General features: G+C 41.3%; 1 protein-coding gene across 1 annotated transcript in view; it reads right to left on the reverse strand.

Annotated features, from left to right (window-relative positions):
- The window catches only part of LOC122533214 (protein groucho-like), a 37,235-nt gene extending 21,119 nt beyond the window's left edge, over window positions 1–16,116 (reverse strand). The window contains exons 1-3 of the mRNA XM_043662707.1: window positions 16,043–16,116; window positions 11,291–11,428; window positions 2,185–2,464 (exon numbers count right to left, since the gene is read on the reverse strand). Of these exons, the coding sequence (XP_043518642.1) occupies window positions 2,185–2,464; window positions 11,291–11,428; window positions 16,043–16,078 (454 nt within the window). The 5' untranslated portion in view covers window positions 16,079–16,116. The remainder of the gene's footprint in view (window positions 1–2,184; window positions 2,465–11,290; window positions 11,429–16,042) is intronic.
- Between the last annotated feature and the right edge of the window lie 2,436 nt (window positions 16,117–18,552).

Consider the following 18,552-nt stretch of genomic DNA (forward strand, 5'->3'; position numbering starts at 1 on the left):
CGGATGAAACGGGAGGACGATTTTAGAGGGGGTTGGGGAGGACAGGTGAACGAGAAAAAAAAAAAAAACTGTCGAAATCCTGGCCACCGTGCGTCGATAAAATGTTAATAACGTGCCCATAAAAGAGAGACAGGAGGGGGTGTGAGCCGTAACAGGGGGTTGAGGATGGATCGGACTCAGACACACACGCGCGCGCGCGCGCACACACACACACATACACACATATTATATATATATATATATATATATATATATATATATATACACGCGTACACGTATTACGTGTATGTGCGTGCGTGTGTAGGTGTGTGTTAGATACGTATGCGATGTGGCATAGCGTGGCGTGGATAGTAGAAGCGCGAGCGGCGCCCGTATAAATGATCTTCATGCATATTTATGCGCTTTTCGCTCAAAATCGCCGGTGTCCGCTAACAGGGTGACGCAAACACGCTCACCCCTTCCTCCCCGAAAGCGGATACCCGAAAAGCGCTTTGAAAATTTCCAGTCGAGCGAGCCGAGCCGCACGCTCGCGCCACGTCGGCTACATATTCTTTTTTCCGTTTTCTCTCTCTCTCTCTCTCTCTCTCTCACCCACACCCATACACCCTTTTCCCCGCTGTCGACTGTCCCGTGGTCCAGAGTGCTTCCAACCACCTCTTTTCCACGTTGCATATACATATACATATATACAGACCGATATACAAAGGCACACACACCCGCACACACACAGAGACCACGGTTGGTCAACTGGCGCGCTCTCTCTCTCTCTCTTTTTTATTTTTTTTTTTTTTATTTTTTTTCGTCCGAGGTATCGCAAAAGCGGGATCAAACGGATGATGGTGACAAAAAGAGAAAAAATCCCCCCCCCCCCCCCACCCACCGATGGGTCGGACCGTTTGGAGCGTGCACTATTCGCTCGTCTCGCTCGCTGTTGCGCGCGCGCGTGCGCAGGTGCGATTCATTCTGTGTGTGTATACATATACATATGTATATATACATATATGTATATGTATATGTGTATATATCGGGGCACGGCGCCACTCGAACGTGACCAAAGGCCGGAATTTCGTTAATTTCTTTTCCCGCCGCGCTGCCCACAGAGGTGGCAATTAAAATCGTGTGAAAGGGCGGAAGGTATGCGTATAACGAGTATTCCCGGGGTTTTACGATTCCCGTGGAGCGGCTAGGAATTCGATCGTGAAAGGGAGGCGCGTGTTGGCGCGGAGGGCTGTACACCAGGAGGGAGGCCGTGTGGCCGGTCTTCTGCGGTTTTTTGGAATTACTGCCACGGAGAAGGGAATGTGTAATGCGTCGTGAAAGGAAGCGTGGAAATTAACTGGTGCTAATTTGGATCCAAGCCTCCCACCACTCCCCACGTCGCTTTAAATGGGGGGTTTTCATGCCCGCGAAATGCGCCGACAATCGAGTGGGTACATAACGTAAGTAGCACGTGAACACAGATTAAACTTTCTTCTTTTTAGATAAAAAAGAAAAGAAGAAGATGGATATATACATATATAGGGTGTGATTTGATACGTATTGTGTCATGATTAACCCTTCGACTGGTTCGTTTCACGTGTCGGGTGTCGAGACACGTTCACGTCGATGATTCACGCGCGTTGTGCGATTCGTGTCTGATGAAAACGCGCGGTATCTCGTTTATCGTCTCGTTTTCATCGAATGCATATTTCATGGTAATGCACACGCGTCAAACAATGATCGTCTTAATCGTTTTTCTTGTTTCTTGACTTTCCTAACGAAACACACGATACTTCGTAGGAAACATCGAACAGTTAGATTCCCATTCAGTGTTTCTCTCTAGTGTCTTGTTTGCTATTAATTCTTCGTTAACAGTCGGTTTCCATTGCTACCGACATCGCTACTTTCCTTTATCTCGTATAAGAAAAAAAAAAAAAAAAATTACAAATGTTTCTCGATTTTATACTGCAGAAAAAAGAATCTAACAATTTTTATATATATATATGAAAAAGAATTCCTCTCTCTCTCTCTCTCTCTCTCTCTCTCTCTTTCTGTTTCTCTAAGAAAAGGATAAAAATGAACAATTATCGAAGAGAGTCAAAGGGTTAAAAAAAAAAAGAAAAAAAGGAACTTGTACTCCTTCGTCGAAAAGAGGGGGGAGAGGGAGGGAGCGGTAAGAGGTGGAGTTAGTATGAAAATGCTCACCGCCGTTGCTTTTCAAATCGTCGGGTTGACCGCGATGCAATTCCGGTTTACTCAACATCGACAATGGATGAGCGGCTGTTGTTCCCGGTGCTGTGGCGGCGCCCGGCGTTAAGCCAAGGCCAAGAAGTGCCGCGGAGGCGGAAGTTGGCACCGGAAGTCCAGCAGCTGGTCCTAGTCCCGGAAGTCCGGGTAGCCCTGGATGAGCACCGATCGCCGTCCCCGGTGGCAGTTGTTGAGCGTGCATTTGCTGCAGCAGTCTCGATATGTCGGGCCTTTGTTGCTGCAACGCACAAGAGATCTTGTTAGTCAATCGTAAATGGCCTGATCTTTCATCGTAAAGCCTTCATGATTTCGCAATAAAGTGATTAGAGAAAATAATGAACGTTTTATCTGTTAACCCTTTGCACTCTGTTTGAGAGGGCATCGTACTAAATTTAGCTCGGACTTGCTCTTTTTATAACTTGCCGCATGATTATAACGAAAAACGTATAGGTTTTGGTGTGTGTGATGATACGATATATAATGGCATAATATCTGAACGGACGTCTAGAGTGAAAAGTACAATAACAATGACGTAAGGAGAACAAAAGTATTTCAGAAGAAGAAATTTCTGAAAGACAGTCCTGAGTCAAAATTGACACTCAGTGGAATAAACTAGTAGACTTTCTAATTGCTTCGTACGAAAGTTTGAAAAACGGGTGGAGGATATTGGAAACTATCTATGTATCTATTAACTCTTGCATGTTACACATGTTCTAGCAAATCCATAACGTTGACGATTGCTTTAAATTATATATCAGAATTACGTATTAGAAAGATATAATCAACGAAATTTCATGTTAAATGCCACTCGAATGATTGTTTCCAATGCTATGTCATTTTATTTGAATCGATGCTCCGTAAATGAATTGTTACAGACGATACATGAAAACAAAAGGTTCTCGAGGGCAAAGGGTGAAATATTGAAAAAAAGTGGTAGTAGTAGGTTTTTTTTCTATATTTTTACATCTTTCCACCCTTGAATACCTCATAAAAGCCCGCGGTCTAATTACCGTTAATAACCGGAGCCACAGAAGTACACAACACAAGTCCCCGGTGTACGTTTCCTCACGCGACACCATCGGTGTCGGGATGAAATGTCATCCGGGAGAGAAGCGAGCCTGACGTCATACGCCCCGGAATAAGGGGGTGAAAACGAATCTGTGCTGAAGAGCCTTTGCAGACCAGTGGCGATGGTCATCACTGGGTCCCAAGAGCTACCGCTCCCCCAGCTTCGTGAAGAAGAAACGTGAAACGGGGGGGGGGGGGGGGGGGGGGGGGGGGGATGAATCAACGAACACGATCACGAGAGAGAGAGAGAGAGAGGGAGAGAGAAACTCTCGGTGAAAAAGACAGAGGAAACAAGGGGTGGCGAAGAGGAGAGAAACGCAGCGTAAGATCAAGAGGGGATAACAGAGGCCGGTAAACTCGTTACGTGTGCGAATCATGCTTATAGTGGATTTCACTTAGGCATTTAGGATCGACAGAGGGAGAAACGAAGAGGGTACGAGAAAGGGAGAAAGAGAGACAGGAGGGGGAGAGAGAAAGTAACACACGGTTCTCGTAGAACCGAGGGGTCCGTGGTCGCAGCGACGAGGGTGGATTATGCGAAATAACCCCTCTCGGGCTACGCGCCGATTGTGTACGATAGTTATTTTCCTGGACTGTCGTTGAATGGGCCAAGAGAGACCCCCGGAGGGGTCGCGCGGCCTCGCGTGTGTGTATACAGGCCTCGTATGGTCTTCACCGCAGCACAGTTTACCCCCTAGGGACGTATTTGCGCCGCCCTACGCACGTGTACCTACTCCACGGATGTAGCTTGCAATTTGCCTTGCGGCCACTCGACTTCCGGCGAGGGGCTTTTGACGCGCAACAACTTTTTTTTTATTTCTCTCTCTCTCTCTCTCTTTCTCTCTCTATGCTTCGAAGCTCGTCCACGACTCAACGACCAAAGAAGGGAGCCACGGAGATATCGCACGCGCGCGCGAGCGCGAGACGATGAAACGAAAAGGAACGCCTCGTTGACGTTCATTTTTCAGGGGGTATCGATTTTTTTTTTCTTTTTTTTTTTTTTTTTTTTTTTTTTTTTTTTTTTCAAGAAACGTCCCGGCTTTTTCGAGGCAACCGTGAAGCTTTTATCGACGCGCATGCTAAACGGTTTGCGCGGCGTTTGATGTTTCGCCCGATATTTGCTATGGAATTTTCTTCTTCCTCTATATTTTTTTTTCTCTTTTTTTTTCCGGAACGCTTTGTGGAGATTGATCGGCGAAGTATAGCGTTGGAGAAATTTTAAACATTCGCCGAGTGGAAACTTTCAAATCGTGGGATTAATTGACAAAGATAAAATTGTTTTTAATTGGATCGAATAGAACACCGATGTTCCTTGTGTATTCACACGTATGTATATGTATGTGTGAATACAATACTTAATTTGTATCAAAAGTATTGACAATGATTAATTGTGAATAAATATCAATAAAATTGATGACGCCGTTCGGAATGCGAAAATTTCACCGGCCTTTAACGATCGATTATATAAATAAAAAGGAAATGTCAAAACTAGAATAGAACAGAGTGGAGTTTAATCCTCGGAACAAAGAATTTCGACCTCAGTTAATAGCGCAGCTGTGTGTTGACGATTACCCAACTGTCACGATCGCTAAAAATTTGTTCTATTTCAGACATTGTTTGCCCGATAGGATATTTTAACCACGAAAGGCAAGTGTACGAAACTGTTTATTTTTCCCGAGAAACAATCGAACGCTAAATAATTTTATCAAATGGCCGAGATAACCTTTCGCTTCGTCTAAAATTAGCTCGAGCATTTCTGAAGCACGCCGCTTTCGAATGACAGAAATACGGCTCCCGATATTAAGACGCGTATTTCAAACCAATTTGCCAAAAATACAACACCGGCTGACGTCGTTGCGCCAACTTGAATAATCAACATATTTTATTAACGGCTTATTTGCCGCGTATCAGTAGATTCACAGCCACTGTATCACAATTTGCCGCGTATATTTCCGCCAGTTTCAAGAATACGATTTACATAAATTACCATTTTTTACTTCCAACGCTATACCATGTGTACAATGTCTGCCATTGTCACCGCAACGTATAATCATTCTCATCGTCGCTTCGTGCGTAACAAAAACGTATCGGTTATCTAAATTTCGACAGTCCCGATCGAAGTTCACGCCACCGTATCGTTCTTCAAACAAACGTAAACGTCGAGCCATTTCCCCTGTTTAGCAAAGGAAAATCGACAAAAATGAAACATAGTCAAGAACGAGCAACCAGGGTTGCTTCGTCTGCTTATTTTTGACAAAGTTTCAACTACAAACTATATAGTCGCGGTTATATACAGTAGTATCGTACAAGTCGATTAAAATGCTAATAACATTTGAAAGCTCGTATGTTTGTAATTGGCAAGCTGTTTTCATTCTTCGAGCTCTTCAATTTATGAATCGTTATGTGAGAAGCATTCCACGAAAAATTGGAAAATAGAAAAATTTTCACTAATTCGAAATTCATTTTCTCCTGAAATTCACACAAATGATCTGTCGTCGTTGAAAATTTCCCTTAATAAGACGGACTATTACAAAATCGTTATACAAGATTGACTACACATGTTAAGAAGGATCCGTTGATCTAATGGAAAAATTTCTCGCGTCAACAGGCGTTGGCAACCTGGTTCGCGGACCATAACGAGTGACCAAATCGTATATACAATAACTCGTCTTCTTTTTGAATTCATCGATATATCACTGGATAGAAATTACTAACATAACAAGTTTATTATTTGTTTTGCCTGGGTTATATTTCAATGTACTTAAAACTGGGAAAATATTGCAATTTTGGTAATAATTTCTGGAACCAAATATTAACTTGAAGCTGATCTGTTGCGTATCTGATTATAAATTCGTTGTGCCATTCGTCGAATAACTTTCAACTTTTAATTCCAACTACATATTAAAATGCATTAAATTCTAATTTGTCGACTTAACCAATTTGTCTGCAAATATTAATTCCACCGTTAATCTTGTTCAAAATAATTAAGAAATACCGAGGAAGGAAATCCAGAAACTTCCTACGCAACTTGAAATCTCTGAAATATTTTTTAACGTACGTATTTACCAGTTGATCTTACTCAAAATAATTAAGAAATATTTAAAGAATAAGAATTAGCATAGAATAGATAAGAATTAAGAAAGAATAATTAATAAAAAGAAAAAACCTTATCTCTGATCCTGCTGATTTTAACTTTAACCTCTTGCGCTAGTAACTGATTCGCGGACCATAACGAGTGACCGAACCGTATACAATAATTTGTCACTTTCTTCTTCTTCTTCTGAACTCGTCGGTATGACATCACTGGATAGAAATTATTAAGAAGTAATAAACTTATTTGTTTTGCCTGGATTATACTTAAATATATATACAAAATATAATTATAATTAATACTTAAAACTGAGAAATATTATTGCCGGTTTGGGACAAAAAATTCTCGACGTGCGTGCGCACGTCATTCGAGGGCAAGAGGTTAACAGCTCTTAAGTCCAGACTTAAAAATTCTTTCAACTCAATTCGACATTCATTTTTTCCCCGTTCTTCTCAAATTCATGCAAATGATCTGTCGTCGTTAAAAAATTTCCCTAGTGTCCCCGCGTACACGATCGACGACGTTAAGCAGATGATCCTGATCACTTGAGGGGGAAGAAAAAATCGAGAAGCGAGCGGCGTATACACGGGGAAAATCGAGATGCGAGCACAAGCGAGATCGTGGAGGCACGATGCACGAACTACCCCCGCCCTCTCCCCCTTTCCACCTTCCCCTAACTCTCCCATCCACCCTGCCTACGGTATTCAATTCGTATTCGAAGCAACGGAGAGAGAACGGACAGGGAGGGCCGGCGTCGTCGTTCGTGCAGCGCGGCAAACGAAACGTAATAGTCCCAAACGAGGTTTAACGCGGCGTGAATAATACGCGGAAAGGGAGGGTTGGCCTGGCCTGGTGCCTGAGGGGAGGATCGGGTCCGGCGCGTTGCCCGAGGTGCGACTCGTCCATACCTGTGCGTTTAAATACGTGTCAGGGAATATCCTGCGCGCCTGTACAAATGCAACCCCACCCCATCCCCCTTTTGGCTAGCTGGCTGGCTGGGGGGAGGTAGGTAGGTAGGTAGGGTTGGCTGGCTGGTTGGCTGGCTATTCTCTGTCTGTCTGTCTGTCTGTCCTGTCCTGTGCGTGCAGGAAAGCGTGCGAACAGGCAGGCACCGCTGCTGTACGAAGGCTGCGCAAGAAGAAGAGGGAACGAGCGACCGAACGAGACAGGGTGAAAACAGAGAGGTCCAATCAGATACAAAGGAGACGAGGAACCGAGGGCGAGTGGAAGGCGAGAGAGGGAGAAACAGGGCAGGGAGAATTGCGTTCCAGCGTGCAGTGTTATTAAACGAAATATTGATTCAACCCCTGTTTACCGAGTAATACATATTCATGGGGGTTGGCGCTTATGTCTATTTGCCTCTGTCGTCCCTTCAGCCTTTGGCCCCTCTTGCTCTCCGTGTTTTGTCTCTATCCCATCGTCTCTCTGTCTCTCTTTCACCGTTTCTACGTTGGTCTTTGCCGCGCTTATCCTTTCCTATATGCATATCATATATATATATATATATATATATATATATATATATATATATGGTGACGTGTGTGTACCCGTCTTTTTCCATCTCGTTCGGTTTGCCTCCACTTGGTCTCCTCGTCTTTATTTAGCCTGTTTTCCGACCCTAGGAAACCGAGAAGGGAGGGAAATAGGAACGTAGGAACACGCTCTACCCTTGGTGGCTATATCAGCGTGCAGCAACCCGTATGTGCGAACGAGAGGAGTGCACGTGCACGTGTTCAACGCTGCCGGCTTCACCTTGTACTAGCCACTAGCCGGCGCTGAGTGCACGCGCTGATTATGTCCCCACATGCCGATGACGCGTATTACGCAACTGCAGATTGCGGTTTGTGTCACGACCTCGATCGGACGATTTGTAGCGGTCAGGCCTGCGCTCGTTAAATCGAGGACGGCCCCGTACTGACCGTCTCTGATTTTGTTCGTGCCGATTGCGGCAGATAACCGTTCCTTTTCCTTTTTTTTTCTTTTTTTATTTTTCTCTTCTCTCTCTCTCTCTCTCTCTCTCTCTCTCAGCCAGTAATAACATGATAAATCTCTTGATGGCAAAAAAAAAAAAAAAAAAAAGGAAGTGGATGAAGATGTTGAAATCGGACATTGAAAAGAGAAATCAAGCATCTTTTTTTGGTAACAAAAATATATCTTCTTTCACTCGTAATTCACAGCCACTGCTCCCTGTAATTACCAATATGGCTCAGTTCGTTAAACGTGTGTTCTTGATTCGTCAAACAATTTAATACCAGTCGGACAGAGATTAATCTAATTTGCTAACTAACAAAAATTTCCAATAATCAATTTCTATTGAAAACGTGCACGTATTAACTGCAATTGTATCAAGTCAAAATGATCAATTTATAATAGTTTTAGTGTAATTTTGCAGATTTACAACGTCGAATTTTTACAAAATATACGAATATTCTGTTCGCGTTCTTTATTGCATTGCAAACTTTCTATCATTCCTTGCACTTCAATCTTTCGGATATAATTCTTATTGTCGGTAGTTCCAGTGTTTAACATAGAGCAAAATGAATGAAAGTTTCCGTGTTCTTTATGAACCTTCTCGTATTTGCACTCCAATCTTTCAGATAAAATTTTTATCGTTCCAGTGTTAGATAAAATTATTTTGATATGTAAAAGAATCTTCATCTCTTCGTCCTGTATTTATAATTTTGTATATATATAATTACCAAATGTCGCCGGAATTCTCAAAGCGTACTTCTAAAACCCGTGGTATGGAGCGGCGGCGCGTGCATAAAGAATAATTATGTATATATCATATATATTATATATATATATTTTTATTATTATATATATTATATATATATATTTTTATTATTATATATATTATATATATAATTACCAAATGTCGCCGGAATCCTCAACGCGCACTTCTAAAACCCGTGGTACGGAGCGGCGGCGCGTGCAGAAAGAATAATTCAAGCGTGTCAGGGGACGACGTGACGAGGGCCGTGCATTCGTTTAGGCGATCGGGAATTATTCAAGTCGTGCACGCGAGAGAACCGACTCGGAACTCAATTATACGTGCCGCGACGGCCGAATGCCAATTTCGCATTCGTCGACCCTGCTATCACCAGAGCGCGCTCGCAGCCCATGAGTATGAGAAAAACGTTTCCCACCGGAAGTCTGTCGTACACGAGACGCGAAGAAACACGACGCAGCCGTGTGCCTACACCCTATTTTCCTTTCCAACGCATGCACGTGAATACGCATGCGGTCCGCGTGGTTCGATCCGACGGGCTTACATTACACGTGTAAAATTGAAAGCTCGACGCACGGCGATCTTGTTCTGTCGCGAGAAGGTAAAAGGGCGAAAAAAAATTTCTGTTTTCAAGTGGAAAAATTTCTGTTTTCAAGTGGAAACTCGTCGCGAGTCAGTTGACCGACCTTAACGATCTTAAATTACCCGCTTGCGCGTGTAGAGTTGCCCCGTGTTTTGCCTGCTGCAGTAAGTTTTTGAGCCTTTTTCTTTTCTTTTTTTTTTTTTTTTTTCCCTCTCCGAAATATCGGGGAGATTCTGTCTCGCGGTTTAGATTAGGTTTCTACCTACCTACGTAACTTCGCAAAGATACGAAAGATGTAAGAAATTTTTTTTTTTTCATATGGGGGTTTTGAGTCGCATCGGCTACGAGATCTTTAGCGACGTGCTGAAATTTTCTCTTTATATCTTGTCTAGTAATTGGGTCTCCTTTAGGTAGTTGATAACGTTTTTCTGTTGTTTCTGGCAGGTTAGAGCGGTGTTTTGGTTTAATTTACTTCTTATGTTTCGGTATTTTCTGCATTCATGTAGCAGGTGTTGGGTGGTGATTTGTTGGTTGCAGGTGTTGCAGAAAGGTGGTTCTGTTTTGCTTAGGAAGGATGATTCGTGTGTGATCTTGGAGTGTCTAGTCATAGCTATCCTTTCTTTTCTCCTTATATTGTTGTTTGGTATTTTTTGGTAGAAATGGTGTGCTATGTCGTGTATTTTGGTTTTATTTGTCGTAGCCCAAATTCTGTTCCATTCGAGAAATTTTGTGTCAATCTGTGTCCATAAATTACTTAGGATTATTAACTCTTTAGTCGTGCAAGTATACGAAAGATTAAGTATTTTTTCAGCGATTAAATTAACATGAAAGTAAGAAGATTTTGTAGTAATTAAATCAAAACTTGTCGGACGTATAAATGTATATCTTTGACGGGGTAAATGTCTGAATTTTGTCGATTTATTCCCCTGACTGATATTTGAATGATATTTTGTACGTGGCGAATGCACGTAAAAAAAATATGAACAAAATGCAGCGACTACGGAGAAGGAAATTCAGCAGGACAAGATTATTTGGAAACGTTCGAGTTATTTCAAAAATTGAAACGTATATTATTGTTAATATCATTAAGAGATTAGATTATTGTTTAATATTATTATTGTTATTATTATTGTTAATATTATTAAGAGATTAGAGAAATTATATATGTTCTTTTCTAGTCTATGAATTACATCTATTATATTTCCGATTTAATAAAATTATAATAACGAGTTACTTTCGAAGCTTCACATCGATCTTGAGGCAGAAAATTTAAAAAAATATATACTGTATTTTTTTTTCTAACGTAAACGTCGTGATGCACGGGACAAAACCCTCCAGTGAAAAATTTAGAAACCGATGAATATCTCACTCGAAGAGATTCTTCAAACTTCCGTTCGATCATCGCGTCGACGACAGAATGGAAGTTTTTGCGCGGCGAATTATCAAAATAATTGGCAAACCTTTTCCACCAAGGAGGCGCGTAATTTCACGATGCACCTGTTGCGATATCCTGACGCGTAATGCCGATCGAGCAACCTCCACTCTGGTTCGTTGGAAAATTAGTCAATTACGAAGCATGACGCGCACTTACCCCAATTATGGAGTTCAGCTCCGTCATCGTGACCTGTTTCGCCCTATCAACAGCAGTTGCGACTTGCTGTTGATGCTCCTGAGATAGAAAGGGCAGGATCTGTCCGATGATGGCGTTCAGTCTCTTCGATATTTCCGCCTGAAAAAGAAACAATGGGGAAACGCTCGTTAATGAGCAACCGTCCATTCGCGATAAATATCTAACAGAGGGCGCACGAACTTGGAGTCCATCGCGGAAACTCGACGATTAATAATACTGAGCGTAGAAATTAGTTTGACGGTCGGTTTTAGATAGATCTGTCAATAATTGAACAATAATTTTCTCGTGGAAATTAAATTGTTTTAATAATTAAAAAAAAAAAAGGAAAGATATTCTCGTATTATTATTATGATACGCTTTTTGATCAGTTGAAATATTAAGGGGGTATCTTCTGGTAATCCGGCTTAAAAGAATCAATTTTATTTTTTTGTTTTTACATTTTCTCTTCAAAGTGTATGCTTTCGAAAATGTCCATGTAAAAGGATTTGTTTGAAAAGTTATAGGTGTTTAAAGGAAACGGTGTACTGCTCGCAACGTAAGTATGAATATTTTTGTACAACGGGTAACAAAAATTTCAAAATGTGTTTTTCTAAAAAAATATTTTATTTTATATTATTTATTTTTGTATTATTATTATTTTATAATATTTTATTTTCAGTACTGCTCGATTGATTGCAAGTATGAATATTTTTGTACAACGGGTAACAAAAACTTCAAATGTGTTTTTCTAAAAAAATATTTTATTTTATATTATTATTTATTTTATATTATTATTTATTTTATATTATTATTTATTTTTGTATTATTATTATTTTATAATATTTTATTTTCTGTATTGCTCGATTGATTGTAAGTATGAATATTTTTCTACAACGGGTAACAGAAACTTCAAATGTGTTTTCCTCAAATCCATATTTTTTAAACTGGCTGACGGGATATCTTACATTTTAATTGACCGATTGACTTGAAACTTGGAAGAGATCTTCATCGGATGTAGCTTTGTCGCATGAATCACTAATTTCAAAATTTAATGTTTTTTTATATTTTTTTTTTTTTTTTTTTACCACCCAAAAGACGAAAAGCACAAGGAAAATCGATATTTAAACTTCAGAATGCTGCCATTTTTTTAATTTACGAAATTTCGCTGTTTCCGTGGTTCATTCGATAGCCATATTTATACTAATTAAGATGCATTTTGGTTTTTCAGTTTCAAATAACCAGATGGACCGGAATCACGTCAGCCATTCGAACCCGTTTTTAAAAACATGCTTTACCTACGGCTATATAATTCCCACAGCTTTCATTAATTTCGTTAAAAAAAAAATTGTAAATACTCTTCAAGTATGAATAAATCTGTATGCAAAAACTGTATACCAAAATGTATCATGATTTCTTTAGAAAAAAATCCCCAAAAAGTCGAATTTTACAAGCCGGATTACCAGAATACCTCCTTAAAATAATGAGAAAACCTTCGTATTTAATATGAATTTGCAATTAAGTTTCTCTTTCAAGGTTCTTCCAAGAAACTCAATTGATTCAACATCAAAAATACCGAGACGATCCCCGCGCGCAATTTTCACGCTACGAGTCGTGGCTCACTTTCATTTTATAATTTTGCTTAACTTCGCCCCAAGTTGAACGATCTGTTCACTTGTAATCTGTTACAAATTTACGAGAAGTTTACCTCGTCCATCTCGCCGCGCGTTGACGAAACTTGTTAGCGTTGTGACGACTCGTGACTTGCGATATTTTTCACTCATATCCGCTGAATTGCGCGAGAGGGTCCTCCCGGTCACGGTTCGTTCCTTTCTTTCTTTTCTTTTTTTTTTTTTTTAACTTGACACGGTGGGTGATCGGTCGACGCGTGAGAGCTACGCGCTTAGTGAAACGCGCCGGCAACAAAGCGCACGAAAGAGGAACGCGCGAGGCGTTTATTTCGCTCTCTCGCGGCCGAACACATGCTTCCCAGCTGGCTCCCCCCGAGAAGAGACGGAAAATATTTTTGGCCGGGCTCTCTCTTTTCGTAAGTGGAGTTTCGTTTTAACCGTGGACACTTTTTAACGCACGGCGCAGCGAAAATTAGACGTGCAAAAGAACGGTGAACGCCGCCGCGAAATTACGTTCCAGGCTGTTTCGTTTTGAACGATTGCGTCTCGTTCTTAATTGCCCAGGCGTTTGTGCACGTTTGTTGCACGAATGTCGGAACACGGATTCCACGCAATGACGAGGAAAAATTGGATTTTAGCGATTGTGTGGCTATTCATTGTTGTTAAGTAGTATCATTTCTTTTTTTGGGGGGGAGGAGGGGGGTTTAATACGTGTACAAGTAATAATATGCGTACTGATATGTGAAAAAAATAAAGAAAATGGAAAAAAATTCGATCATAATTGCTGCAAAAATTCAGCTCGACAAAAAGTTCCAATCTCCACGTTTCATCTATCGAGTTATCGTAATCTTGTCGCGAATCAATCTCGTCACAGTCGACTTTTATCTACCGAAAATGAAATAACTCTAAAGTCGTTTCGTTAATCTTTTTTGTTATATATGTGTGTATAATAATATTTCAGCAGTATTCTGCAAAGGAAATACGCGGAAAGCAAACGACATTCATCGAACCGGCGTATATTTCTAGCACGAAACTGGCTGCGTCTCTATTTTCGTCGCAAGAAGCTCGTAAGAGGCGGTGGAAGCACCGCGGAAATAAGCGACGCAGCCAGACATAAGGAGGATGATTAACGAGACGCGTATAAAAGCTGCGCGTCACGGCTCGGTTTCACCGGTTTAACGAGCCGATCCCCATCTACGTGGTTCCCGTCGTCTTTGCGTAGGAAACGAGCCGTGTACCCATCCACGTGGCCCCGATCGAGAAAAATTCGGCAAACCGCGCCAATTATTGAGTCAGAGGCAAAACCAATGCGGAGATATTTTTCTCGTGGCTGGGAATCGATTAACCGATTGTCACCAAGTTGTCTACGAATATTAATTTTTGCAGTTGATCTTACTCGAAATAATTAAGAAATACATAAGAATAACAATTATGATAGAATAAATAAGAATTGAGAAAGAATAATTAAGAAAAAGAAGGATCGGAAAGGAGAGAAAAATTCTTATTACGATCTCCGATCCTGCTGATTTTTAATCCTCTTGCGCTAGTAACCGGTTCGCGGACCATAACGAGTGACCAAAACCGTATATACAATAACTCGTCCTCTTTTTGAATTCATCGGTATATCACTGGATAGAAATTACTAACACAACAAGTTTATCATTCGTTTTGCCTGGGTTACATTTCAATGTACTTAAAATTGGGAGAATATTGCAATTTTGGAATAATTTTTGCGACCAAATGTTAACTTAACACATTGTGGACGGGAGACGCGAATTCGCGTCTTTCAGTTGTCAACTGTTGCAGACGGGAGACGACTCTCGTGTTTCGCTTTTTTGCGTTGTAGAGGACACGGCCCAGAGCAACGTCATGTATAATTTATATTATATAATATTTATATATTATAATGTTATATAATTTTTCAAGAAGTAGTTTCCTAACAATTTCACCACATTAAGAAATGTTACTAGAGGTATTTTCAGTTTAATAAAATACCTCTAAAATGAAAAATAATTAATAATTTTAATTACTAATAAAATAATACACCTGTTAAATGCCATACATTCTCTTGAACCCTTTCAATCATACATTAAATAATTCAAAAAGTACGAGAAAACACAGGCTATATGTTTGTCAGAGCACACCGTCCTCAATGTGTTAGTATAAATATAAAATAAATAATAGTTAAATTCTAAAATACATAATAAACAGACTCTTAGATATTACTATAAAAAATATATAGTAATATTTAAGAACATTTTGTCAATGTGAATTGAAGAAGCGCATATATCCATTGTACAAAGTTTCCCTGTTGCTCCGAAAATGTGCGGGCCCTGGGAACAGATTGGGCGCGCCGAGTACGGTGCGCAATGTGTTAAAAACTGATCCGTATCTAACTATAATATTCGTTGTCCCATTCGTCGAATAACTTTCAACTTTTAATTCCAACTGCATATTAAAACACGTTAAATTCTAATTCGTCGGCTAACCAATTATCTGCAAATATTAATTCCACCGTTAATCTTGTTCAAAATAATTAAGAAATACCGAGGAAGAAAATCCAGAAACTTCCTACGCAACTTGTGCAATCACCGAAATGTTTTTCAACGTGCGTATATTTACCGATCGACGGGATTCCCCGTGGCAATGCTACGAATTTCTTTAAACAAAGGCTCGCGGCGTGTACGGGCTACCAGTTTATCGGTACGCGCGCGTCTTCTCGGAACAGCAGCTTGCAAACGGAATCGAAAGCGGCGGCTGCAACTCTCTCGAGAGGGGGGAGGAGAGAAAGAGAGCCTTGTGTCGCCGAGTCATCGCGGCAAATGTTTATTCGGCCGTGTACACAGGACAAACTTATCCCATTTAATGACTTCGGCAAACACGCGACGTTTAAACGACACGACGCGGCGCGGGTCTTCGAGCCGTATGAAGAGTGTCGCGCGATTGCGAGGAGAGAAGCGAGCGCGAGCGAGTAGGTACGGTACGCGATATATGTACACGCGCGCGAATCGTATTTCTATCGGTCGGCTCGCGAATCTCGCACACCGAGGCAATACCGTACACAATCTCGTACGTGATTTCACGTGACGAAGTCGAAACAACTTACCTGTTTGTGCATCTCCACGTTTAGGCCGTACGACATCTCGTAATACTGCAACAGAGAAGATTAATTGCTGGCATGTAGTAGTGTGCGAACACTTGTTGCTAGACTTGCGGGTTTTTCTGCATTTCTCACACGACAAAGGCGCAAAATACAGAAAATGGAACGATATTATTAAACACTGGGTTGGTCAAAAAATAATTGCCTTAGAATGGAAATAGATAGACATACATACGTATCTTGAAAATGTACATTAACAATATTTTAAATCGAACTTGATAGTTGGTTAACTATTCGAGCTTATTTGCAATCAACAATTTTGGTGTACATATTTCTAAAAAAAAGAAAAAAGAAGAAAAAGGAAACGTTGTACAAGCTCGTACAAAATTATCCAACGCGCACGGTGATGTATTCTTGAAACTCTACGACGGAAAAGACAAGAACTTTGAAGTTGACTGAAAGATGGCAAAAGGTAATCGAACAAAATGTACAGTATACATAAAGTTTTTGTTCCTCGTGAAAAATTTACCTTTCATTTGCTTTCAGAAAAAAAAAGAGAGACGCAGTTACTTCTTGGCCAACCAAACAGAATGTTATATTTTGTATAAAACGAGTACGAAACAGAGTAGAGCAAAATTTCTATTGCAAAATTTAGTTGAAACGAGTTCCTGAATCCGAAAATGCATAAAAATCCGCAGTCTACTTGAAACTATCAACTACCATGGATTTTTCAGAAAAAATATAAGTCACGAGCCGTTGATACATAACGACACACATCAAGGGCATAAGGAATTACGTGTTTCTTTGCGAACCAAACGATTGATTACACTTTCTAATGGCTAATTCTCAACGATGACTTGGAACGTTCGAGCCGGAAGGCGAAAATGAGTTTCTCAAGATTTATATTTCCGCGAATCCGATAAATTAACGTGAACGAAGCGTCACGCGTGAAACGCGGCCCGTTATTTGAGAAATATGCCCCTCTCCGTTGTGCATAATATCACGCCTAACGTCGTTATACAGTCGTTTCATCATTTTGACGCTCTCAGTGGAAATAACAGGCCAGCCAATAAGTTGATGTCTGGTACCGGTGCGCTTTCCCGACGATAAGGACAAATTTCCAATACCGGCGAGCGACGACATTTCACACTCGACAACACTTTATAGTATACTTCGCTCGCGAAGCCATCGCCATCGAAACAGATTAAAACATCCGGTTACGAAACTACGATCGTTCGAGACTAAGAATTTCAAACAACAGCGAAAAGCTTTAAACGTTTTAGAAAAATCTAAAAGATCTATAACGTTGCTCTTTCGCGTATCAGCGATCTCTCCTCTGACGGTGCAATTGACCTTTGCAAACAATCGTAACCAAAAGTTCAACGAGACAATAACGAGACACGACTGAAAGGAGTTGCAAAAGCCTGTCTTCGAGGGATAACCTCGCTCGTTCACGGTAATTCCGCGGCTGTTATTACTGCGGGAAACTCGCGCGAGTCGAACCGGAAACGCGGGATGCTAATAACATGGCTGGTTGCGACACCACGAGGAGGGAAATTCTCTTCTAGAATTCCGTAGAACGCGTAGTGTCTTTCATCGGCTATCAAGGGCCGAACGGGGTCGTTAGCGTGGCAGCGATGAGGCGGTCATAATTGCGGTAAACGAGCATTTTACCAAAGAGACCGTTCTGTTGCGTCGTTACTTAACAGTCGACTCCTCGAGGCTCGACTGGCGATCATTTAGCATCGCCGTCGGTACATGTATGTACCTCCACGTGCAAACGCACCGCGTTTGCCGCGGCGTCTCCTCTTTCTGCTGCCGGCAATTTGACATCATTTGCCAGATTTGTCCGTGTCTTGCTTCGTTATATGCGAAGTTACGTTTTGTTACTTTTTCTTCTTCTCCGTTTCTTCCTTTATCTTTCGCTTCCGTTTCTTCCTTTTTCTTTCCTTCCCCTCACCCCCCTTTTATTTTTCTTTTTACACCTTGGCCTTCTTACGAAGCGAGGCAAGAGGGTACACACGGAGCTACCACCTGCTCGACGTCGCCGCCTCCTTGCACATTCGCGTCATTAACATCCCCGGTTAACCATTAATCTCGAGGAACGAGCGAGCAGTGGCGCGCGAGAGCCTCCGCTGTATATCTGCACCCCCCCTCCATCGCCGCCCTCACAGCACGCGGCTCTGCACTTTCCGCGGTAACGCGTTATTAATTATCGTTAATCGCGATAAACTTAATCGAGTCTAGTCGAATACACTCGAGAGAGAGAGAGAGAGAGAGATGAGCATCGTTGTGTGTGTGCGTGTATATACGATTTTGCGCGAGGGAGCGAATTGGAGTGTGAGCAGCAGAGAGAGAAATTATCACCACCGAAGAGCATGGTGAGTAAGACAGAAATAGATAGAGGATGAAAGACAAAGAGACGACAAACATAGACGAGACAGAGAGAGAGAGAGAGAGAGAGAGAGAGAGAGAGAGAGAGAGAGAGAGAGAAAGGGGGGTGAGGGAGAAACGGA

This window comes from Frieseomelitta varia, unplaced genomic scaffold (genome assembly GCF_011392965.1).
Source record: "Frieseomelitta varia isolate USP_RPSP 00005682 unplaced genomic scaffold, Fvar_1.2 scaffold_506, whole genome shotgun sequence".
Lineage (NCBI taxonomy): Eukaryota > Metazoa > Arthropoda > Insecta > Hymenoptera > Apidae > Frieseomelitta > Frieseomelitta varia.